At 36.6% G+C, this 27,150-nt stretch overlaps 1 protein-coding gene across 2 annotated transcripts; it reads right to left on the reverse strand.

The window, feature by feature from the left end:
- Nucleotides 1-482: 482 nt before the first annotated feature.
- Nucleotides 483-24,522, reverse strand: LOC148874511 (putative UDP-N-acetylglucosamine--peptide N-acetylglucosaminyltransferase SEC). Of its 2 annotated transcripts, XR_016104171.1 has the most exons (29): nucleotides 24,041-24,522; nucleotides 19,874-20,019; nucleotides 19,299-19,397; nucleotides 19,146-19,196; nucleotides 12,894-13,010; nucleotides 12,749-12,805; nucleotides 11,712-11,831; nucleotides 8,510-8,572; nucleotides 8,337-8,415; nucleotides 7,808-7,917; nucleotides 7,640-7,693; nucleotides 7,439-7,506; nucleotides 7,234-7,336; nucleotides 6,732-6,934; nucleotides 6,535-6,631; nucleotides 4,905-4,976; nucleotides 4,717-4,793; nucleotides 4,523-4,639; nucleotides 4,351-4,435; nucleotides 4,068-4,235; nucleotides 3,840-3,950; nucleotides 3,666-3,752; nucleotides 3,442-3,569; nucleotides 3,263-3,345; nucleotides 2,281-2,386; nucleotides 1,817-1,963; nucleotides 1,609-1,729; nucleotides 1,204-1,513; nucleotides 483-1,009 (listed from the first exon to the last, which is right to left on the reverse strand). XR_016104171.1 is itself a non-coding variant. In XM_088960806.1 (28 exons), exons 1-28 carry the CDS (start codon nucleotides 24,231-24,233, stop codon nucleotides 1,400-1,402), a joined length of 2,976 nt encoding a protein of 991 aa, XP_088816932.1. In that variant the 5' UTR covers nucleotides 24,234-24,522; the 3' UTR covers nucleotides 1,151-1,399. The 2 variants fall into 2 exon arrangements, 1 of the variants encoding a protein (XP_088816932.1); XM_088960806.1 differs by lacking the exon at nucleotides 483-1,009 and having other exon boundaries at nucleotides 1,151-1,513.
- Between the last annotated feature and the right edge of the window lie 2,628 nt (nucleotides 24,523-27,150).

Raw genomic sequence — 27,150 nt, forward strand, 5'->3', positions numbered from 1 at the left:
TTAGAATCGAAACTGACCCAAACCATCCCAACCCGACTCAAACCGACCAAGTCAGTTTTGCTTAACACAAGGTCGGTTTCGATTTCAATTTTAGGTAACCCGACCAGGTTGGGTCGATTGGAAAAATCTCAATAAACTAACTCAACCCGACCCGTGAACAACCCTAGTTGCAGAGAGGGAGAGCAGCAGTAACCTAAGATGGACATCAGGTGGGAGGAGAGGGGTTGGGCAGAAACTTGGAAGTTAGTTATAGCTAGGGCTGAATTAGTCTGAATTAGTTGAATTAGTGGACATGATCAGACAGGTCAGAGTGGACCAGATCATCTACATACGGTGTAACAGATCATCTACATACGGTGTAATAAGTTTGGGTTTTTCGCTTCCCAAAATACTGTTGAGAATTTAGAATCTATTTTATTTTTGTGAGAAAGAATATAATGGATAGTGTTTTATTACAAGGATTTTTTTGACATTTTCAAAAATATTAAATGACACATAAGGTCACATGATATATATAAATAAGGGTCACTAAATTGTCACATTTCAAAAATTTAAACAGCATTTTAAAGTGGATACTAAATTGGCACTCGGCCTAAGATAATTTCCCCTTTTTTGTTGACAAGTCCATTTGAATATTTTATACATTTTACCAAATAGAGAGCTCGTCAGTCGTTTACCCTGAAACTTTCAACAAGAGCAGAAGTTCTGGACTCTTCATTGAAAATTTGTAATGATAGTGTGCCACGAGAAGGTGAAAGAGATCTTGGGCCACCATTAATCCGGTTAATTTCACGAACTCGGCTTCACCCATCTATCAAATTCTTGTAGTTTAAGATCCAGAGTACCAGTCCTACCAAGATTAGGCCCGTTTGGCTATTACGCTCTAGTAATCAACCCGTCCTAGATATCTGACCCATGGCAGGAGATTGTGCATATTTACAAATTGTAATTTGTTGACCAGCTCAGCTTGATCAGTACCCAAGACGCTGTCCAAGATCATCCAAACCATCTGTTTGCAGAACATGCCAAGCAAGACCATCAGTAACTTGACAGTTGAAAAACTCTGACATCCTTCGTTGATTATGATTTGAGGCCACTTGTTAATATGTAAAGACAATAAAGACAGAAAAACAATAGAGCGAGCCAAATATTTTCTTTAATTCCTTTTCTTTTCATTCCATTTTCCCCAAGACATCTCCTTACCATTACAATCTGAATTCGGAGCAACCCTTGAACCGTTTAATACATGAACCAACAATTTCCAACTGTCAACACTACCGCCTAATAGTATACTTCCAGCACCACCATTTGACAACTAACAATCTTTGACTGTTTGAATACTTGAAACTTCATATTCTCTTTGCTTTTATCTACAGTGCCGTTTTCTGTTCTTTCCTAACTATTTGTCATATGGGAACTCAGCATCATTCTCGATGACTTTGAAAGGCTGGGGATGTCCACCCGAGCAATACAAGTTCCACATCTTAAAGTAGGCCCGCTCCAGATTCCTCACCTGAAATTTTGTTTATTCAAAACCTGATTACTATGAAGTAAACACCATTTTCAATATAGTGTAAAATGTGCAAGATCTGGACTTTTTTCACTTACCCAGCGTGCTGTGTCAAACAATGGGCAAGTCAAACGAACTGCCTTCAGTTTATTTGTAAGAGCCTGGAGCTTTGGGCGATTCTCCGCAAAAAATACTGCCTTATCCTCGTATTCTTTCATACTTCAGAAACACAACAGTATATAAAGACTAAGCAGGTCTTACTGATTGACAAATAAAAAAATGTGACAAGCATAATTATAAAGTCACCTGCTAACAATCATCTCTTCCCCAACTCCAGTAGCCAAACATAGTGAACCAGCAACCCTAGTTGCCATTTTCTCCCGAGGTAGTGTGATAATTGGCAAACCAGCCCATAGAACATCTGTGCCTGTGGTGTGTGCATTGCATAATGGCCTAACCATAACAAAAATGACAACGATCATTCATGTGGTTGCATGAATCTGTCTAATTAACAAAAATTACATTTTCTTATCAATATCAATGAATTTTATTAAGGATTGAGAAATTACATAGAATTAACAAAAAATAAACAAATGAAGAGAATAAAGGTACAGTTTTCAAATAGATGGTAAACCAATGCCTTACAAAGATCATAAGAATACCAAAACCAAATACTTCCCCAATAAGAAATATCACTATCTACTCTATATAAGTCATTTACAAAACAAATAATACAAAAAAATAAATATGCAGGTGAAGAGTAAGCTTACGTGTCGAGGAAGAGATCTGCTAAAGCACTGCGTCTGATATGCTCATTTTTCATAGCAACATCTGTGAAGATAATCTGGTCTGGCAGAACCCCCTTGGAAGCGGCATCTAAGCATGTCAAAATCATTTCATAAGATAATTTATTATCATAGGAGGGAACAATTGCAGGTACAATTCCTGATAAGTACAAGCTAAAATATTTATCTACTTCAAAATTAATAAACTAGTTGTTGAAGGCATTTTCTTAAATCCAAATAATATTTAAATAATTTATAAACAAATAAGTGGGTTGGCTAGTCTTCTAGCTAATCATCAAAACTAAAAAACAGGTGTCCTGAATGGGAGTTCCCTCTCTTTAAGTGGGAGGGATAGGTGTGGCATTACCACTTCATTCCCTATTTAAGCTCCTTGACGGGAAGCTAGAGACTCTCTTCCCTCTACGGAGAAAATTGTGTCTCAAGAGATTCTTAAGAAAAACCAAGACAAGGAGAGAAGAAAGAGAAGTTATCAAGGTAAGACAGGGAGGAAAAGAAATCTCACTAATACAGGTAAGAAAAGTAAAGTCCTCCCGTGAATACTTCCTATATATGTCTTCTGCTATGTATCCTTAATCCTCCCTATTTTACTTGTACTTTTAAAAAAGGAATAGATGGAAATAAAGCATCTGCAACCAGGTCCTTTTACTTGGTTGATTTTGGTCCCTCTATCAAGACAAGTTAGGGATTAAACCATCTACAGTCTAATTCCTAAGGGCTGATTATGGTTCCCTTCAAACAAAAATGAACAGAGGGATAAAAATCGTCTACAATCAAATATTCAATTTGATTCCCTTCAAACAAAAACAATCCATATGATTCCCTAAATGGGCCTTACCTAAAATAATAAAACCTCAACCACTTGATTGAGTGAATTATGTTGCATGAGAATTTATTAAAATTTTCACACCAACACTAGTTGAAAGACCACTACATCCAACTGACTTACATGCTCGAAGCCTCATCTCGCCTGCAGCTGGGAATCTAAGAAGCCAAAGAGCACTGTTGGGAACACGCCTCAAAATGTTGCACCTAAATAGTAAGTAAAAGGCAGAAGTTACTCATGAGATGAAGCATACACCTGTAAAGCCACAAATCTAGTGTAAATATGCTCCGTACTGAAGTTACCATGTATCAAAGATCTCAGGGTCCATTTTGTATAGCTGATTGAAGCATGCAAATATGAATTTGTCTTCAGGTAATCCATAATCTGACCGCTTGTGCCGGCAAATTGGATCCAAAACATCACGATTTTTCTGAGAAAATTTTATAGCAAGAAACATAAATCACAAAGCATAACAAACAAAATAAGTAGAAATGGAGAATCTATACCAAGAACCAGGGAGACTAACTTGTTTATAATCATTTACAAAGTAACAATGAGGAAGATGGACAAGCTTCTCAGAATAAATATGTGCAAAACGGGTAGGTGAAACAAACTGCAATTGAAGAAACAGGTCCATTAATACAGAAACAAAGACCAATATGTTCTGAAGAAACTGAAAAGGCTAAATTCTGGTTCCCACCTCATCTGTGACCAAATAATCTATGTAAGTTGCACCTGTTGTTCCAGGGAAACCCATGTATGAAACCTGGATAGGTGCAGGTTGCATTGCAAAGATTTCATTCCTTGCACCCTGCAGAATGAGCATTGGAGGGTCATACACTCGGACCAACTCAAGAATTCAACAGATAAAAAAACCCTAGGGAAGCATCAATAAGATACCAAAGGTACATAAACGATTAACAGGTACCTTGGTATAACCATTAAGGTTAACTAGAATATGTATTTTATCCTCATTAATCAGCCTTGCAATCATATCAGATGACATGGTAGACACATCAACAAAGTGCTCAGCTTCAGACTGGATACGTTGCCTCCATTCAGTCCCATCATTCTGGCTCAAGGCATAACAGAACACCTGCAGTTCCAAATTGTAGATATTTCAGAATTATGACAAAAAGAAAGAACATACTTCTCGAGAAGAAAGCAAATCAAAAGTCCAGGACTGGAAAGGGAAAGTCTTATCAGCAAACCTCAACATTTTCTCTATTGTGCATGCCAAATACAGAGCCCATAAGATGTGACAGTGGGTGGTTACCAAAGTCACTGCTCACATATCTGGATAGACCAGTGTAAAGTCCAATCACATAATGAAAATATAGTATATGAAAAAGTCTAGGCAACATATCTCATGTCAAAACTTACCCAACCCTTAATCGCCCATTTCTACCATCACTCTTTATAGGTACTGGAGGGGAATGGCTAAACGGAGGAAGTCCATAACGAGATGCAATCAGGGAACAATGTGCTGCATACTTGCAACTGCAAAACAAGAAAGAACTATGATTAAGAAGCTGAGAACCTTTTTGACTATATCACTGCCATGATAGGAATCATACCTGATTTCCAATGCAAGCATTGGATCAATTGGATATGCAATCGCATGGAAAGGCTGTACACTTGGAAGAACAGACATCTGAGAACAGAGAATGAATGCAGTGAGGGAGATAAAATAAAAAGATAACCAGATATAGAAAAGTAACAAGAAAGGAGAAATGGGGAATCAAACAAACAGCAGGCTGCAAACCTTTATTTGCCTTCTAATAATCCCTTCCACCTCAATGAACTTTTTCTCGCGGTCCTCCCAATCACAAACACACTAAATTCAACCAAAATACTTGTTTAACCATTATAAAAGTTAGGTAGAGAAAAAAGTCATGCATCTGTAAGTGTTATTGATGAAACAAAATAACAGTTACAAATAAAGAAATCAATACTATACTAAAAATTATATAACAGAAGTATGCAATAGCATATGAAGTAGTGATCAAACAGATTGGCTTTTGATACAAAGGCAACCAAAAGAACCAATCAGTAAATCCAAAAGTTGGCCCAAGTACCAACCAGAAAATAATCTGTGGGTCTCAACCAAAAACCAAATAACCAATAGAAAATCAGGATTATATTTTACATAACTCGGCTACATGATAGAAGAAAGATACATCCTTCACTGAAAATGTGACCATGCATACCCAAAAAATGCAATATACATGGTTCAACATTTTTTCTCCCACTCCAACAAAGATATATTTGATTCATATTCAAAAAAAATATTTTAGAACTAGTTGTCAAAAATATTAAACAAAACTTATTAGAACTAATGACCAATGCAAGGACTGAAGATCCCAGTAACCTGAACCAAACCGGTTAGTTCAGTTTCAGTATACCATGGTTAACCAAATCAACCAGTATGCGTGTGTGTGTGTGTATAGATTTATAATATACATTATAAATATAAAAACCAAAAAACCAAACCGGCCAACCAGTTAAAAATTGATTCAGTGTCGATTCTACCCTCTCCCAATATCATCCTATCCACCAGCTCTAAACAATAAGTCTCCAAGGCTTTCAAAATAATAAGCCATATATCGTTTCCCATTACAAAAGGGGCCTCCCTAAAAGATGGGCTCTACATCACTTTTCCATCTATCATCTCATAACCCTAGTCAACCATACAACTATTGAAATTGTAGGGTCTTGGACACACATTGAATAAACATGGAGGTGTGAGGAGTCTTTTATCACAGCAATAGATCTAGCACTCCCTAATTTTTACTGAAGGATGGAGCTCCATTGCTATATTCTGTATAACGTATACACCCTTATAATTGCCACTTTCTTAAGAAAAATTAAAAAAAAGGAAACTTCATCCATCTCTAAGACCATTAAAACTAAAATTGTCCAGAGGAAGCTGACAAGCCAGAATTGAACAATAAACATTAAGCATAAAGGTCAGTCTCCAAAAGTAAAACCTAATAAAAGAAAGACTCGATATAATAATTCAACATTGTCACCAGACTCAATCATTAAGAACTTTAGGCTCAGTAAGGTTAAGTTTGGAAGGAGTACAAATACAAATATGTAGAGCGCAAAACCTTTTAATTTGTATTATTTTGTATGTATTTGCACTCTACATATTTGTATTTGTACTCCTTCCAAACTGAGCCTTAGTTACAAATGCCATTTTGTCCAGCATATTTACATCTAATAGAAATGCAACAATATGCAAGTTTATTTGAATTTCTCATGTCCACCAAGTGCATATGTTTCGATTCCAGCAACATTGCTTATGCCCAACTTCCAAAAACTGCATTAGGTTAATATGAGATTGTCTTAAAATTAAGGCCACGATATGTACATACTGTGCCAGATTGTACCTGCAATGTGTGTAAAAGGTTACAAGTAGCTTCTGGAAAATCAGGTCTTAGAAGTAATGCCTGCTTGTAGCTCTTTATAGCTGCTTCCACATGTCCACTGCAAACCACCCCAAGTTCCAATTATGAAAAAATATGTTCATTAACAATACTTCTACAGTTTTATACAGATGGCACATCTGGAAAGAGAAAAAAATTACCTATCCTTATAGGCTGAGGCCAGATTTGCATGCGCTTCAGCCATAGTTGGCCGAATGGTAACAGCTCTTATGTAATCTTGGATTGCTTCACTAACTCTACCAATCTCCTTGTATGTGTTGCCCCTGTTTACAAGCCCATCAGCAGCTAGAGGATCTATCCGAAGAACTTCATTGTAGCAAGATATAGCATCCACATAGTTTCCCTGTGATTGAAAAACGATTACATCACTGACTAGGAATTAAACAAGAAGTTGAAGACAAAGGACTATTAAGAACAGGGAACCATAGAAATATCTTTTTAATCATTAACATTAACGATGATAGAAATCTTTCCCATAAGAGAAGATTATCCTACAGTCATACACTCAACTGAACTTAAAATAGAACTAAAATCACCCACTTCACATTGAAATCTATATGGGAAGGACATCTTTTTTTTGATCAATGGGAAGGACATATCTTTCATTTAATGTTAAAAACACTTCCAAAGTGACACTAGTACCTGTTGTTTATATATTATTGCTAAATTGCTGTAAGGAGCAGAAAGTCCCGTTGTAACAGACAATGTTGCCTTGTAACATTGAGCAGCAGCATTCATCATGTTCCTGTGTGTCCAGGAGAAGGAAAAATTTTCATTGTGAATCGATGCCCCAACAAAAACATGTATAATCATTAAAATTCAGAATAAGATAAACGAGGATGCATACAATTCCATATATATGTTGCCAAGGTTGGTAAGAGCTTGTGGATGATTAGGTTGTAGAGAAAGGCATGCCTTCACAAAATAATAGAAACATAGTCAGAATAAAGAACAGAGAACATAAAACCAAAACCAAAACCAAAAAAAAAAACTCACTCAAAAAAAAATAAAGAAAAAAAAAAACACAAGAAAGGGAACAAGAACCAACACGATAGCAATGAGTTGCTTCATCAACTCTGCCAGCATCTTTCAGTGCATTACCCTTTCGGTTGCAAAAGAAATCCATCAAAGTTTTAGCTTGTTAGTGAAAATTGCAGTCATCAAAATCAAGCAAATCAGTATCCATATTGTATTCTGGTAAGGGAATAAAACCAACCAAATTATTGTATGCCTCCAGGAATCCAGAATCACATGCGAGGGCTTGCTTGTAATGGAGAATTGCCAAATCCAACTGGCCTTGCTCATAATATAAGCTAGCAAGATTGCCTGCATCACATTAAATGATTAAAATAGGTCATCAGTCTAAGCATCATTGAACCAAGTTATGTAGCTATTCTTCTTTTACAAAGGGAATCTTAATTAATTAAAACATACATACATGTTTTATGTATGTACGTATGTATGTATGGATAAAGATGTCACCCATAAACAGGGTGCATTGGGGTAAAAGTCAGGCAATCCTAAAGCCCAAGTGAACATCTGGATAAGCAATTTATAACATTTTTAAGTTTACTCCTTTCCATTTTGGTTTCTTCTTTTCCTTTTCCTTCTTTTGTGTTTGCATCTTTTGGGGGTGAATACCTCCAGATTAAGATATAGTAGCACCAAGTGGCACCATGACCTTTGTAGATCAAATTGCTTATCCACCCTAGAATATGAAGAATAAAGTTGATCACAAAATGTACCAAAAGCCATTGCATAGTCTGGTCTCGCCTGAAGAGAACGCTGATAACACATAATAGCCTCTTGAGGCATTCCCAAGGCCTGTCAAAAGGCAAAGAAAGATCTTATTTTTATCCAGAAACCAGCTGGCATTTGCCACTGGGCAGCCAAATTGGCACAATAAATATTAGCTTACCTTGTAAACATTTCCTAGGTTAAGGTAAGCGTCAGCAAACGATGGCTTCAGCCTAACAGCTTCCTGGAAATCGAAAAAAAAAAAAAATCAATCAAATGGAGCAGTCGGTATAAAATATCAGCCTTCAAAATAGAATGTACTTGTACTAACAAGGACATGTCCAGTATGAGCTAAGATTTTTTATCAATAAGTGATAGAGAAAAACAGGTAAAATATTAGATTACACCATAAGAACTTGGTCTAGAAAAACCAACCAAACCCAGTCCTCCGTAAAGGCATTCCCCACAAAAATGTAAATTTACATTATTCATCTCCTTTAAAGGCATAGATGTTTCCTTACAGAAATTCCCCTATTTACCCGTGCTTTTAGCCAAGTTATCAGCCAATTCTTTGGTTTATCTTCTGATGCAACTCAACGAGATGTTTACTAAAGACACAAGGAACTTAGCTTCTCTAATCAAAAGACTCATTTTCAATGGTCCATCATTTCTGTGTTTTAATAACGAGTTGAGAAATCACCTTCCACCTCATACCAGTTGTTTTTCTATTAGCAACTTGAAAGTTTCATTTACTGAATCAAGGAATGCTTTATGAACAGCATTTTCCAGAGCAACCCTCAATTTAGGCACTAGCAACGAGCCACCTAATACAGTTTTTCATTATAATGCACTTGGCATCAAAAGAAATGGTCCCGTTTGGTCCTTGTTTAGTCATTGCATCAGCCAACCATTTTCCAATTTATAGACCCAATTGAAAGTGATCAGCATCTCCTACGCTAAACACTCTGACTCCGGAATATCTCCATATTGCTACAGTCCTTACTTGCAAGGTTTAAAATGTTGGTGTCAGTGGAAATATCACTCATCCAAATATAAGAAACATGTCGGAAATATCATATGGGAATATTGTAAAAATTATAGACATGGTGGAAACATTGTAAAATATGCATAATTAGATTCATATTTTATGAAATGATAAAAGAAACATAGGCACACCCTTTTAAGTTATTATCTTGTTCCAAATCACTAAACAAAGCTAAGAAACTAAGCTTATAGACAAAAGAATATGTTCAGATGTTGCCCTGTAAACTTTAAGATTCAAAGTTTCATGATAGAATGAGTTAAAACAAAATTTGAACTCGTAGAAAATGCCAAATAATTTATTACACAAAGAAAAAGGGGCCGTTTGGCAAGTCTTTTTGGGAAGATCTTCTGGTAGCTCTGACAGTCAAAAGACGCATCGAGCTTTTGCATTAAGATCTGAGCAGCCTGAAGCCCCTTTGGTTAAGGCATGTCTTTTCGCGCGTCTTTCCACACGAAGACGAATAGAAGAAAAAACAACACAAAAGCTCCTTTTAGAGCTTCCCGAAAATTGCCCAATTTAGGCTTCTTGCATCTTTTCGACACATCGGCTTTTGGCGGCTAGATCTGCCACAAACCAAATGGGAAAAGACCGAATCCAGTCTACTGGCTTGTAAATAGCCGATAAACCGAACGCAAAGACATGCCAAACGGGGCCTAATATTTAACTTCATGCTCGAAATGAATATTGAACTAGCTATTGATAAAAAAAAATGAATATTGAACTAGCTCAAAGTGGTAATCACATAAGTTAGGCAGGCAATAACATTGTTACGCCACACATCTACAATATTATCACCAACTTATGTCATAATACCATCTCTTACACTCCATATAGTGCTGGTAGTATTCACCATGCTTTTCAAAACCGGACTGGACTGAACGGTCAGACAGGAAAAAACGGGAACTAGTCACCTGACCGGTTCCTTTTTACCCCCAGAACCATCTTTTTGGTCAAAAACTGTTGATTTATTCAGCAAACCACTGACCTAGGCGGTCGAACTGTTCGAACCGTCCAGCGGTTTTTGGCCGTTTTTTTATTTCTTTTGTTAGAATGGGCCTTCGTTCGGTTCAAATGGTTGGACCATTCAACCCAAGAACCGGACCCTTGAACAATTTGTTGTCAAGTTCAGTTTTAAAAACCTAGGTGTTCACTGAGGACCATGTATGTCATGGAAACTATCTCTTGTACTCCACATGGTATTGGTAGTGTTCATTGGGGAATATGTTGATTCCGGTGAAATTTGTGTTGATGCTCATGGAAATGGAAATATTAGGGAAATTAGGGGCATTTTTAAACCATGTTTAACATTTATCATAACCGGAACTGACCAACTTCATTTTAAAAGCAACCATTTTAAAAGCAACCACTTTAGCATTAGCTATGCAAATACTCTTTTGGCTATCTAAGTATATTACAGAATGCTCTCTAATAGAAGCTTTTTTTATCAGCAATACAAAAATTGATTCATTAGATTAAAAAAACATATACAAGAAGTTGTGGGCAGAAAACAAGAACTAATACAAGTTTATATTTGTATTTCTTATTCACATTTTATAGCATCAGAAGCCAAAAAGTAAAAAATATTCCCAACCCATACTGAGATTGCCAAATATGTTTTGGCTTTCAGCTTGGTACATTATTGTACTTAGTCTCAAATGTCAGAATGCATCTGCAACACGAATATGACATAGTTGTATGATTATTCTTGAATTATTTATTTCTTATGTAGATAGTGTCTTGTTTTATTCAGCTCATGTTTACAACAGATTATTGTTCTAGAATTATCCTACTGTTACATGCATTTTCTCTTTGTTTAAGTCCTTTTTTTTAGTGTTCTTTATGCCTCAATTGTCAGTGTCTTTAGTATTTGAGGGAGCAGCAGAGATTAAAGAACAGTTATGGTTTTCGTAACTCTAGAATTACTGGGAAAAAATATGATGTCTTTATCTGAAAAATTCTTAAGAATTTCTAGTTTTTTTATGAGTAATTTCTAGTTATCTTTTACACCACTAGAAAAATCAGAAACAATCTTACAGCTTACAAGATGATTTACAATACAATTCAATTCAAACCCCTTACGACTTACAATCTGATTACATTTTCAGAATAATGGCTGAGCTAGCAGGATATCATTCACCAACAGTGTAAGTTTGCCAGTCTGTCGAACACCCAAGCAGTATGATCAAAAGAAATAGACACTTTTCATTTTCATTTATAGAAATTAAAAATTAATAATAATAACAATAATTATAATAATAATAATAATAATAATAATAATAATAAGATCATAATCCAACCCCCAGTAAAAGACATATAATCAAGATCAAGAATCACATACCTTATAATACTGAAGGGCCCTGTTAAGATCTCCTGCCTCCATGAAAAGGCCAGCAAGATTTGACCATGCAATAGCAAAAGTTGGTTGTATGCGGAGAGCCTCAAGATAACAATTGTAAGCCTATATAGAAATTAAATGGACGCACAGATATTATAAGAAATTAATCAAGTCTAAAATGATAATATTGAACTTCAGAAATTTTAGGATTAAAGAAACATTAACCAATTGTGTAGCCTGCCCCTCTATATGGCCAAATCAAGCAAAGCTGATTATATCAAATTACAGAAACCTTAAGTCTCACACAATGACAAAATAATGAATAATTAATATTGTACAGAACAAGCCCCATACCAAATGCATGCATGAATAAAAGTACAACCTACTTTTTGGTATCTTAAAATATAGTAATAGCACATTAAGAGTAACTATTGCAAGCAAAAGTGCCCACTAGAGTCAAGTTAAAGGTGAATCAACCAAGACTACAGTTTTACCAGTGATGGAGCAGAATCTTTTATTCGGTAATGCAAATGCACCCAAATGCAAGTATCTCACAGTATTAGATTTAAGGATACAATAAAAATCAAACACTTGTATAAGTATCATTAATAATTAAAAAAAAAAAGCCCAAAATACTTAAAGTCAAAATAATTTACAACTTGAACAGAACAGCTGAAAACTTCCTGGGAAATGGATTATTTGCAATAAACCACAGGAAATCCACAAAAGAAGGGAAAGCACTTCGTAGGAAATAAATTATTTGCAAGAGAACCGACAAAGAGACTTTGAAATGCAAAAGAAGATCAATTTTCATCAGAAGTAAGCCAGAAAATACTTCAATCAATGCCAAAATGATCTTTAAAACAATGAATTTCATTCTTTCGAAACAACAAATGAATGTGGTGATAATTTGGAAAAAAACAAATATGTATGTACCGCCACCATCATATCCCCCCCCAAAAAAAAACAATTGCATATAAACTCAAGAGGGGAACTATAAGAAAGTATAAAGATCTTCAACTACGTTTCTTTTAACTTACTTCTTGGACTAACCCTTGCGCTTTCATCAGATTCCCAAGATTACTGTGTGCATCAACCTAATGCCAAGTTAACAGATTATTGTTAACAGAGTCCCCAAGAATGATATAGACAGTAAAAAATAACTAATATGATGCAAGACTCTACCAAGCGAGGATTTAATGCAAGAGCCTGGCGACAACACTGGGCTGCCTCATTAAGTCTTCCTTTCCTCATGTAAGCACTAGCCAAGTTTGACCATGCATCACAGAAGTTTGGGCGAAGCTGCATAAAGTAATACTGCTAAATACATTTCTCAAGACAATACAAACAAATAATTCCCCAAAAAATTCAAAACCAATAAACAATACATTTATGATCATCAAGCAACATTGTCCACACGTGAGAAAAATTCCATCTATGTACTGTTCTGTCAGGCAGTGTTATCAAGGTGTCAACCAGTTACTAATAACTGGTCCGTCAATGCTTACTTAGCACAGTTGCTTGAGATAACTAAGCATTGACTAGGTTGAATAGCTGATTAACAACCAGTCAACCTAGTTAACCATAAGTTATTTTAAAGCTTTATTGGTTTTTGTTTGTTTATTATTAGTTGCTTTAAGCATTCAATGCTTTATTTTTTTATTACTATATTATTTTGAAGCATTTAGCACACCCCAGATAGCAAGGACAAGGCTTAGATGATGGTGAATTGCTTTAAAGCATTCACAAGGGCACAAGATCAGCAATGACATATATTATATGGCGAAAGAAAAACAGTTGAATTCCTTCAAAATTGTTTTCAGCATAGTTTATCCAAATTTCCCTTTCTGTGATTCACACTCAGCAATTTTAATGGATACTTGGCATATTTCTTAATGCCTCTTTGTTTATGCATTTCATTAAGAACATAGTATTGTGAGTCCAGCTTTTAGAAAATCCTTTAGGACATGTTTTTCAATTATTGATACCACTGCTCCATAATTTTTAGTAATAAAATAAAATTCATTAAAGAAAGAAGGGATACAAGAAAACCAGAAGTTACCCAAGAGAAAAGGAGACAAGAAAAGTCAAAAAAACTCTCTCTCTCATCAACACAAAAACCCACCATGCAATAGATAGATATCATATACCAATTTACCAACCAAAACCAACAAACAAAAGCACCAAAAAACACAATCATACCCCCATAATCCAACTTGAATAGCAACATAACCCAACCATCTAAGAGAAGCGGAAATAAGCAAACCCCTATCTTCCCAGCAACATCCCCACAGGATCAAAAACAAACATAAGATTCCCTTCTTTTGGCCTTCCCTGTGTTTCATCACCGTTTTATTTGGTTCAATCTCAATTAGCCCTCATTTTAATCTAAAAAAGAGCCAAAGACAAGACACCAAAACAGGTTGATGCTTCTTTTGATTCTTGAATCTTCTGATTGGATCATCCTTTCTGACCCCCAGCAAATCCCTAGTTTCCTCATTAATCTTTTCCGATTCCAACACTGTATTCTTCTCAAAAAGCTGTTCTGCTTCCAAAATTTCATCCTTATCAATGTTGTATATTGTGCATCCATCAGGTAACTGTCCATCATTAATATCTTTATGTCGAACTATTTTCTTAATGCCACCATCAGACTCTCTCAAAGGTAGTGGGTGTCTGTCTTCCAATTCTTTGAATTTCTTCCTAGCAAACTCCTCTCCTCACAATATAAATATTACAAGAGCTTTGCTTACTTCTAATTCTATAGTTCAATTTTCCTTCAGCCCCCCATTTGAACTTTTCTCACTTTACAAAACTTTGCCATGGTCATCATTCCCAGCCTTGTTAACAATGATCTCATTATGAAACACTCATTGATGCCAACCCTGCACTCTTCTATCTGTCTACCTCCCCCTTCCCCATCTTTGTCTACATTTTCTGCCATCTCTAAATTTCCAACAAAACCCTTGTTCTTGTCAAGTTCCTCCCCTGCGTCTAACATGTCTTCTGTTTCAACGACCCCAACCTTTTAACCCATCTCTTCTTTTCCCCCTCTCCAACCTTGACTACAATCTCCTTTTCACCCCCAACAACTCCTTCCTTACCATTTGCCAAGGCTACTACTCACATAATCATATCTGATGTTTACCTCTTTTCCAGGCAATAAACTATTACCATTTGTGTGAAAATTTGAGAGAAAAAAATGAATTGATTGTATTGTATTGGAAGGAGCATATGCACAACTTTATATAGAATTACAGAGCTAATTTACAGGGTGATAAAAAAGGAAACTAACTTTTCCTAAAAAACTAATTTCTATATCAGTGAGATTCTCCAATTAATATCCCATGATTCTAGGAAATTAAGTTTCCTAAACTGATGGACCTAAAATTATGGAGAATCAATCAAAGAGTCAATCTTCTACTTTCCAACACTCCCCCTCAAGCTGGTGAATATGCATCTTTCATTCCCAACTTGGAGATAAGTCCTTGGAATGCCACACTGCAAACCCTTTTGTTAGCACATCTGCCAGTTGACCATTCGTTGAGACATATGGAGTGCAAATTAATCCGCTATCCAGCTTTTCCTTTATGAAATGCCTATCTATCTCTATGTGCTTTGTCCTGTCATGTTGGACGGGATTGTGAGCAATGTTAATAGCTAACTTGTTGTCACAGAATAATCTCATTGGACCTTCCCATTTGATCTTTAGGTCTTCCAAAATTATCTTGAGCCATAGTAATTCACATACTCCCTGAGCCATTGCCCTGAATTTTGCCTCTGCACATGATCTAACTACCACATTCTGCTTCTTACTCCTCCATGTCCCAAGATTTCCTCCAAGGAACGTACAGTAACCTATAGTGGACCGCCTATCCATGGGAGAGAGCCTGCATAATCTGCATCGGTGTATGCCTCTAGGGTTAATCCAGTATTTCTTTTAAACAAGATTCCTTTGACAGGATTAGCCTTTAGGTAATGTAGTATCCTATAGACCGCCTGTAGGTGAACCTCTTTCGGGTTGTGCATAAACTAGCTAGCCACACTCACAGCATATGCTATGTCTGGCCTTATGTGGGCAAGCTATATAAGTTTTCCTACTAATCTTTGGTACATTTCCCTATTCACGGATGGATCTTCATTTGCTTCTCCCAATTTGTGATTTGGCTCAATCGGTGTGGAGGATGGTTTGCATGCTAACTTTCCTGTCTCTCTTAAAAGATTTGTTACATATTTTTGTTGTGAGATAAAGATGCCCTCTCTGGAATGAGCTTCAATCCCTAGAAAATACTTCAATCTCCCAAGTTATTTTATTTCGAATTCCGACTAGGCATCTTCTCAAGGCTTCCTTCTTTTCATCATTTCCTGTCACAATTATCATCAACATACCAGAAGAGCCATGACTCCCCCTGCATCCGAATGCTTTATAAAGAGTGTATGATCTCCCTGACTTTGTTTGTATCTGATGGCAAGCATAACTTTAGTAAATCTTCCAAACCACGCCCTAGGTGATTGCTTGAGACCATATAGTGCTTTCTTCAACTTGCAAACTTTATTTCCTTTTAGATTTCCTTTGAAGCCCGGAGGAATATCCATGTATATCTCCTCCTCTAAATTACCGTGAAGAAAAGCATTCTTTACATCAAACTGCTCCAAGTACCAGTCGAAGTTAGCTGCTAGTGACAACAAAATTCTTACCGTATTCATCTTAGCCACTGGAACGAATGTCTCCTGATAGTCAACACCATAGGTTTGTGTATATCCTTTTGCCACGAGTCTTGCCTTGTATCTTTCTAGAGAGTCGTTTGACTTGTACTTTACTGTGAAAACCCACTTGCAGCCCACAAGTTTCTTCCTTGACTGTAGGTCAACAATTTCCCATGTTTGATTCTTATCTAGAGCATGCATCTCTTCTCTCATAGCATCTTTCCATTTCTCATCAGATAATGCCTCAGATAAAGTATTAGGAATATGAATGGTGTTTAGACTAACTAGGAAACTCCTATGTGATGGTGAGAATTTTTTAAAGGACAGAAAATTTGCTAAGGGATATAAGGGATGTTTAGTGTGTTCTCTTGTGCCTTTCCTAAGGGCAATAGAAAGATCTTGGTCAGATGCTAACTCAGAAGAAATTTCTGGAACTGTATTTACTTCATTCTCAGGATTAGGAGTTGAATCTTGAACCTGCACAAGATTAGGATCCGGGTTTCTTCTTCTTGAATATACCTGCAATCTCATAGAGTCACAAAGTTCATCATTCTCTGTCATGGGTCTGGTATGAATGGGTGAAGAAATTGGTTTGGTTTGAGGTGGTTCGATAGGTGCAGATACGGATTGAACTGGAATAGATGCTGAGTTTGGGTGTTGAGAAACTGTAGGTAGACCAAGCGGGAACAAATCTCTATCCTTATATTCAATGAATGACAATGACTCCCCCTGAAGATAAGGTTGAGTGAAATATGGTGTTTTTTCTTCAAAAGTGACATCAATAGAGACAGGATTTTTTAGTAGGTGGGTGGTAACACTTATAACCCTTTCGGGTGGACGAATAACCCACAAAAATACACTTGACGGCTCTTGGATCTAACTTCCCTCTATTATGGGTATGAACATGAACAAAAGCAGTGCATCCAAAGATTCTTCGGGTGAGATTATTTGTTGTACGTAGATCGGGATAAAATTGAGAAAGTGTTTCCATTGGTGTTTTAAATCCCAACACCCTCGAAGGTAATCGATTTATAATGTGCAGCTGTAAGCACAGCTTCCCCCAATGGGTTTTTGGAACATACTTGTGGAAAAGTAAGGCTCGGGTTGCAGCTAGTAGATGACCATTCTTCCTTTCTGCTACTCCATTTTGTTGTGGAGTATTAATGCAGGAGGATTCATGGATAATCCCTTCTTTTTTAAAATATGGGGATAAAGTTTGGTTGAAATAATCCCATGCATTATCCGATCTAAATCTTTTGATTCTGACCAAAACTTTATATAGAATTACAGAGCTAATTTACAGAGTGATAAAAAAGGAAACTTACTTTTCCTAAAAAACTATTTTCTATATCAATGGGATTCTCCAATTAATATCCCATGATTCTAGGATATCCCATGATTCTAGGAAATTAAGTTTCCTAAACTGATGGACCTAAAATTATGAAGAATCAATCAGAGAGTCAATCTTCTACTTTCCAACAATTTGTTCCCAACATGCCTCTTATTCAGGGCACTCTTCCTTTTGTTGCATCCCAACACCCCAACCTCCTCTTTTAGTATCCTTTCCTCCTCTCCATAATTGCATCTTGTGGTATACCGAACATACCCATGCTCCTTTATTTTCTTTTCTCGTACATAACAATTTCTGGAAAACAGCATTGTGACACCAACTCTGGAGTTATAAACCTGCATCTTCAGAGCAGAAGCAGTAGTACAAACAGACTAATTAGAGCACTATAACAAAGGCCCAAATTAAGTACATGAAAAAATACTTATCTGATGTTATGATACAAAAATAGATTTTGTTATCTGGATTTGTGTCAGTAATTTCTTCTTCTCTGGTAGATTGCAATCTCCACCCCACCTGGCAGAATTCAGGTGTCTAGAAAGAAGAAGAAGCATGGCTAATTTCATTTCAGATAAACATACAGAATGTGAGCTAACAGGTATTACATGGTAACAACTGGTACTTGGACTCTATATACAGTTGTATCATAGAGGTTAATCTCACCATAAACTGATGACTGAAAGAAAAATATTAAGAATATCCTATAAACTGGAGCTAATATGCAGTTATCTATACAAAAACCTAAATGAGCTTTTTACCCTGGCCTCCAACCTCCCTTCCCTGGGGATACGGGAACCCTCTAATTTGTTTGATGCATGACACAGGGATTTGGACTGCTAATCCTAAGCTCTGTTTGCTCTGTCTATAGTCTTTCGCTCTAAGGAGCAGAAATTTTCCTGCTAATTGTTTTTTGTGAACACGCACCACCAAATGTTATCTGACTTACAGTATCCCCTTGATGTTGATATGTGATTTTTATATTGACTTATTTTTTTATCTCCATTAGTACAAAGGTGCGTGACTTGGTTCAATGACTAGATATCTCAAGAGTCAGGAGTTAGATAAGACGGGGGAAAATCAAATATAACAAGCAACAATTAATGGATTATTAGTAATTTAGCATTTCCATTAGATGCATCAACTCATCCCAGATATATCAATAAATACTGGAACGAGTAAATTTAAAAGAAAATTTTAGAACAATTTAATTTGATTTCTTGCCTCCTAAAATCTGTCTATTTTATACTCAATAACATGAAGGTATCCAATGATGCTAGCGTTTTCAATAAAAAAACTAAAAAAAAACACCTATCCAATAATGCAACAAAAACAGGAATAGACTACCCATTTACTAGATTTATACCCTACGGGAGCATGCATACCTCAATAGCAATTAAATAATAGCGGATTGCAAGATCAATGTTGCCCTTCTCCTGCATTGAGGAAACTATTTATTATTAGAACCCAGACAAAAAATTCAACATTAATGATATGCCCGGTGATGGTAAAACCATACAAGTGGTACCAATAGTTACCTTCCAAGCATTTGCCATATTCCCAAAACACTCGGCAAAATGCGGCTCAATCCGAAGAGCTTCTTCATTTTTTGCAATGCACATATCAAAATCATGCAACTGGAAAAAAATGGCAAGACATATTTAGATAAATTTGAAAATCTCCATGAACCAGATGCAAATTTGAAAGTTCAATTATGTGCAATGACACCCGGATACCATTACAAGGGTGCTATATCGTGTTGGATACTTCAATTTTTAGTGTAAATTTTGTATCTGATACCATATCCAGTTGTGTCCTTCCATATCCGGGTAACATAAATTATGTGGCAAAGCATCACTATGAACTAAAAGAAAAGACTTGTGGCTAGAAAAAGCTTTCTCATAACAACATCATTGTTAAAAAGAAATGTAATTTTTTATTAATATATCCAATGTTCAAAGAACCAGATTGGGCTTAGAACCAGAAAAGGGAGAGGTTGATGGGTCAGAGGTTTCAGCCGTGGTCAAACCGGATTCAAACCCTGATGACATAATATATCACATATATAGTTAAACACTATATATTATTATGAAAACATCACTTAAAAAATTACCTGATAGTGAATTGCACCCAAAAGGAGAAGATTATCTGTTCGTCGTGGGTTTCGCTCATACACAGCATTGCTGTGTTCCAGTGCCTGTTTATAGTTGCCAGCCTTGTACTTCTGATGAGCAAGGGCCAATAGCATGTCTTCATCAACTACAACATAGAAACAGTAAAAAGTGTTATTCAGAAACAGTTGAAAAATCTGGCAAGTTTGAATCTTTTAAGCACAGAAGTAACTAGTAAGCAGTAGAAGAGTAGCATAACACCAAATGCCCAAAGATCTACTACCCATTGTGGAGAGTCAAATCCACATGTACTAAAACCACAAGATAAGAAGTTAACATTGGCAACCATCAGACATGGATTATTCTTTCACTTTTCTTTTTTTATTATATTATCAATAACCAGATCACAGGGAGAGAGAGAGAGAGAGAGAGAGAGAGAATCATCTAGCTGCCCTGCTAAGAGGTGCACCTAGAAAAAAACTTTCCATTGAAAACATTACAACATAAACTACAACTGTAGCAAAGTATAACAGGCAAAAGCAATCTCCTTCCCTAAAACTAAAAGGGATGTGCACCCTAATATGCATATGCCCTCTCCACCCCTCTAGCATGCTAGACTTGGTCAATATCTGTACCCATCTAAGCAATGTATTCATTTGAGATACATATATTCCCTTTGATCAACATAGCAAGATGAACACAGTAACCCTGCCTCACATATTATCACCCTGTATAATGAAAGAAAACAAGTAATCCTCAATCATTTTACCTGCAACTTCTATTTATATATTCAAGGGGCATGTTTGTCAAATTCTTTCAAATTACCAAATTCCAACATGAATATTCAGTTGATAGTTTTCTTGCATGCAATGGTAACAGATTGATCCAAACTTGTTTCTGCTTCAATGATAGACAATAATATTAAATTTCACAAATAATATTTCATTTTTATCGATAAAGAAAGAAATAATTGTTGAGTGTATCATTTCATTTACATTATGGCTTTCTTGCATGCTATTAACTAACCGGTCCAAATTTTCAAATTCTCTGCTGACTGCTATTACTGAAAAAAGCATGAACAATGTGAAATCATACACATAGCACTTCTTTCCCATAAGCAGTGTTTTAAAAGCGCAAGTCACAGAGGTCATTTTGTGCCTGAGGCGCAAAGCGCAAAAATACAAAATAAATGCTAAAAAATTAAAAAAAAAAAGTCGGCAAATTCAAAACAAATGCCAAACAGTTCAAATAAAATAAAAATATTAAATATAATATAATAAAAATTTAACTTTTAAATTAAATGTTTCAAAAAACCTATTATCTAAAATTAAAATACATAAACATAATATGTAAAGCATATTCAAGTGAGAATTTAAAAATAAAATCAAATATATAAAACATTTTTTTATCAATAATTTTGAAAAAAATCATTAATTAGAAAACTTTAGGATACAACAAGAAGTTGTGAAAGAAATCAGCTTAGTAAGCTGACCCCGGACAGAATTACAAATGTGCCCAAACCATATGTGTTCTTTGAACCCCTTGCTTTGCTAAGTTATCTACCAAACTGTTGGCAGATCTCCTAACCCATCCCACCTAGATTGACATGTTCCTTGACATCCATTTAAATCTTCGGAAATCATTCTTCAACTGCCATGTCACCCCTTCCCCTTTCTGCAACCATTTTATCACCATTTTTTAGTCTCCCTCGATGATCATGTAAAACATTTTCAAGCATGTAAAACCTCTAATCTCTATTTTCACTCAATTAAATTACTTCAAGTAGCTAATGTAATGTAAAACGTATTACATTCCTAATTCTACGAGCTGCTTTTGTGCCACGCCCCTCGAGGCAAGCCCAAACAAGTACGTGTTAGGGTCCTAAATTCTTAGTTCTCACACAAAACCAAATTGGGTGCATTATTTGCACAAGATTTGGATTTGCAGGCATTTCTTCAACACTATGACTTGCACAATTGCACTTTATCCCTACCTTCATTTTTTCCCACATAAAGTGGAGGCCACTTGCACCTGAATACATATGCACCTATTTGCACTCCCCTCATTTGTTCATTTGCATCTCAATTCTCAAACAAATGGAGAAAAGTATAACTTGAAGCAATAGTAAACCAGAATTTGCACTTCCATGCATTTGCACCAGCACAAATGAAGACTGCAAATGTGCGCGTATGCATGTAGACTTTGAATTGTGAATCCCAGGAGTTCTGCCACAATTCTTCCTGTTGATCCATCTTCTGAATTTCATCACATTTGTCATTAGCATATTACCATTCCATGCATAAACATTACAATTTATCAGATCCATACCATTCCAATCAAATTGATTGGAACCTAGTTCCATACTTTGTCATTTTTCCTGTTTTCAAGGATCAATTTTTCTCTTTTAATAGACTTGGTAAAATAACTATTTATTTGTATTTAACAAAAAATAAATAATCATTTTGTTATTTAATAGTTATTTAAAGATCCTTTGAGTCTATATTCCATCAATGGTAGGTTGAAGAACCTATTACGCGTGAGTAAAATATCTTCAAATTCAAACTTGGTTATGTCATCCATTGTTTATATCATTGGCTCAATGGAGGATTGGGATCTTTTATTTTGGGCTCAAATTTAACCTATATTTGTATACATATTATATTATATATATATATATATATATATATATATTAATAAAATTCCTCAGTTAATATACATATTATATGATTCTCTTAATGAAATTTCTCAGTTAACTATCAAAGAAAATAAAAAAGGATATGGGGATTCATGCTGACAATGGACAAGGGGGCAAAAGAAAGGAAAGAAACAGAAATGAGAAACTAAATAACTGATGCAAATGCTTTACTCAGAAGAATGACTACTTAGGGATGTGACTGGTTACAGAAAAAATAAAATATTTTTTGTTTAAAAAACAAAACCCACCAAAGCAACATTGCACAACAACGTAAATGGAAAACTTCTCTCCTGCCTGTCCAATATTTTTGATATCTACCTTTCCAATATTCATCCAAGACTGAAATGTTAAGCTGACCAAAAATGGTTGGCAAAGACTGCAGAGAAGGTTTTCCTCACTTAATGGTGGAAAACTTGAAACCCGGAAGATCTCAATTTCAAAAATTGCAGTTCAGTGACCATTTGACGTAAATAAAACACATAAGAATCTTTGTGTTGGGCAGTTAAAAAACATATCCACCAAATAAGTGTGGTATTCATGTGCTTTGATGGATGAGTGGTAAAACTAGAAAGGACATGGTCTGAAATGCCTCATAGTCATATAAAGGAACCAAGGAATAGCTCCAATTGGTGAAAACTGCACGCAGAAGAAGTGATCTCTTACAAGTTTAAGGGAGGCCAGAAAAGACCTGGGTGGAAGTAATAAGAAAGAATTTAAAGCGCCCACAATTTGACGCACTGAACAGAAAGGAATTGTGAAGAAGGATTTATGTAGCCGACCCCCTATAGTTGCGACAAGGCTTAGATGATGATAAGAATCTTTCAGAAAAGACTACAAAAATCACAAATAACCCTTCTGAAGCTGTAGATAATCAAATTGTCGGTATAAGATCTAATTTACATTCGAAATGACGACAGGATTCAAGTGAACGTACAGAACTTTTTCAGCTTATCACTGCATTCTGAAACCAAAGGAGATAGAAGAGTTAATACATAACAAGCGTTTTCCTTGCTGTAAATTCCCTGGTCTGAGTTACCAAATACCGCGGAACAGCATGCATGGATAGAAGAGAAGAATGATGTGAAACCCTAGAGAAGGTAAACCACTAAACCTGTTTTAGTGCATTCCTATCTCCACAACACGCAAGATAGAAGAGAAGATGATTGGAAATGGAAGTAGTAATTCTGATCATTCAAAATAAAATCAATGGCAAAAATCAGAAGAGAAAAGAGAAGGCCTTTACTCAAAAGATTTCATTTTTCTTTATAACAGATGGTAAATTTCACCAGTAACAGTATTCATCGAATTCGATGATTTCAACATGAACACCCAGGCCCAAAATCTAACCAACAAATCCTCTCTTACAAGTTACAGCTTCAATAACGGAATACAATTGAAAAATAAAACCCTAAACAGCATCTACATCACCAGAAAACAAATAAAAACTGTATTTTCGAAGGGCAAATTGAAGAACCTTCATGAGTTTCAGCAGCCTGCTGCGACAGCTTGAAATTCACCGACGATTCCGTCTGCAAACTAAACAAATCATCACGATCGGCATTGAACGGAACTCTTGGAAACCCACTCGGTCCCGCCAGCTGCAGCTGCTGCTGCGGGGTCGGCTGCGGCTGCGGCTGCCGCGCATCGCTCTGCAACGAAAGCATCATCTTAAAGAAAAAAGAAGAAACCCAAGTGAATCAATGGCCGGTGAAGATCAAACAGAAACCCTAAAATCCGCCACGATCACGCATCGAGAAGAAAGGATGCTCCTCGAAAGATTAAAAACCCCAACTTTTGCTTTTCGTCCTCCTTTCCTTTTACTTGTTGAATTGGATTCAATGAAAACTACGAGAGAGAAATCAGAGTCCCTCTCCTCGTCGAACTCTTTGCTTCGGCGCTTCTCTGCAGCTAAAAGCGACTTCACATTAGCATTAAACATCGATCAACTTTTTCACCATCCAGAAACCTTGACCGTCCATCTCTGAAATCGAATCTACCGCGTTAGACATCTGGCTACCGACTGTCTGTCGAACACGTGGCGAAGGGAGCCTCGAGCACGATAGCAAGAATGTACCCGGAAAAGAAGATTCTGACATTCTACGCCATGTGATGAGAAATATGATTCATCTACGCCGTTGGCTTCGGTTACCGGATCTATCTGGAATCTTCAAATTTTATTTTAATAGAAAAAAAGATCTGGAAACAGTAAATTATATTCTTAGGCATTTTCCCCCTCCATCTTTTTTGCGGAAGGGACGAAAGAGAGGCGTGCGGTCACATTATACCACAGTACGTTCTCTTGTCGGGTAGTGGTGATCGTGGTGCCGCAAGGGATATTAATCAGATCCGTGCATCGGCGGTTTTATAAAATTTCACTGTAGTATTCTGAATTCTGGATAGTGCCAAATTAGTATCAGAAATTTTAAACGTGTCGTTGTACTACCTAAAATTTAAAAAAGTGTCAAGTTATTTGTGGAAAATGTCAAAATTAACCTTTAAAAGAAGATACTATTTATTGTCGTTTATCTTTACACTAAACTGGTTGGTTTTCTTCAAAGAAAAAGAGAAAAAAATATAAAATATAATAAAGAAAAAAAAATCACTTAAAGCAAATAAATAATTAGACAAGAATGTGTTTCAGATCTAAAAGTAAAAGACAATGACTTCAGATCTAAAAGTAAAAGACAATTCTTAGAATGTTGGAAAGAGAAAGAGCTGTGAATGTTAAATCATGTGTACCTTTTTTGAGAAATGGGATGCCTTTATATAGGTGCAGCTTGTCATAGGCTTCACGTAGCACGCCGAAATTACCAACCTATTTGGTTCGGAGGTGGTTCCACGCCCAAAGACGGACTCCATGTAAAGAAATAGCGCTTATTCAATTGCTTCTAAAGCGAGCGGGATGAGAGTCAATTCCGTCGATGTTGCGACGTGATCCCGTCGAAGATGATAACCCGCTCATGAAGGAGGTCACCCGTCACATCATGCAGATCGCCAACTAGGCCTCGGTCAAGTCGGTGAAGGTAGGTCATCTCTTATGTCAACCTGACACTTTTCGAGGCGTTTGTAGGTTGGCCTACCAAGGTGGGGTCAAGGAGGTCGATACGGGTGCAATGTGTCCAATGTGCTTTTGAAGTCAATGCTTACATGGCACTGAGGTGTCTTATGACAACTCTAGGGTGCCACATCTCACAATGTCATTGGAGGGCCAAATCACCCCTCATCAATTGCCCCTACTCTCGAATCGAGGTTGATTCGGTAAAGAGAGTAGTTCATCGTCGGTCCTTAGCCCAAAATGATTAGCTCGGTCTACTTGCTCAATCCAGTCTAAAGAGCGGGTTGGCACGTGCGGCAAATTTCAATTTTAAATCAGGCACACAGATTCAAAACTTGAATTCACCCACTAAATGTTGAAGCAGTGTGCCCCTACTAATCATCGGATCAAACGTATCTCGACCATTAATTTTCCACACCCCATGGCTATAAATAGGGGGGGCCCTCAAGGGTCCCATTGGCACTATTTTTAGCTTTCTTCGAAGAAGTTGAGCGAGAGGTCGAAGGCAAGGTTCACAACAAGGTCACTTTTAGCTCGACGAGGTTTAGTCCGATTAGGCAAGGTTGGTCATTTTCTTCAGTATCCGGTAAGTCATTTCCCTATCTTAGCCATGTCTTCAAGCGAGTCAGAGAGGGAGTCTTCCCAGTTTGCCCAAGTTGAGGAGGGTACCTTGACTCAAGAACAACGGGGCTCCCAATCAGAGACCTCAACCATCTCAACGAGAATCATAGGCAAACTCTTAGTTTGAACCTATCAAGCTGAGTGGAGATGAGATTGTAAGCCTAATATCCACCTTTTAGATCCCAAAAACTCTTGATTGTATCCTACCCGGCCTGAACCAATTTCCTTGGAGTCATGATCTGCTCGAGATCTGTGTCTTTAAGGAAGCATTGATTATTGGCCTCCAGTTTCCTCTTCACCCCTTCATTTGTAAGATTCTTAATCACTAGACATTTCCTTATGCCAGCTCCATCCTAACTCCATCAGGACAATAGTGGGACCTATATCACTTTGTTACCACCTTGACTTCTCTTTGGATATGGACATCTTCTCAAGGCTCTGTCATACAAAGAGGGTTCCCGATGAGCCCTAATGTTATTACTTAAGCTATTGGTATGGCTATAAGCTCATGGTTGGTAATTCCTAACTAAGGTGAGGCACTAGACGAATAGGCACTTCTTCCTCTTTTAGGAGAACAACTGGCCCATGGGCACTACTTGTTGACGTGAGCCAAAGAGAGTTTCTGATATTGAGTTCAATGACGCATTGTGCCACGAAGTTTAACTCCTCGTAGCTCGAGAGTTAATGATTGATCAATTCTTAGCCGATTCATTGCTTGTGTAGGTTGTCTTGAGCCCCATAGTTAGGTTGGCCTAACCGTCGTTGATTACTTCTACATCATGAAATGCTCCTTTGACCGGATTGACTCACCTTTTTTTTGTAGAAATGTTGAGTACAACTTATATTCTTGTAGTTGCTAAAAGGCCTTCAAAGAAGAAGAGGAGGGAAGGAGACTCCTCAATGCGTTT

The sequence above is a fragment of the Nelumbo lutea genome, chromosome 1, assembly GCF_056320005.1.
Source record: "Nelumbo lutea isolate HS-2025 chromosome 1, American lotus-T2T, whole genome shotgun sequence".
NCBI lineage: Eukaryota > Viridiplantae > Streptophyta > Magnoliopsida > Proteales > Nelumbonaceae > Nelumbo > Nelumbo lutea.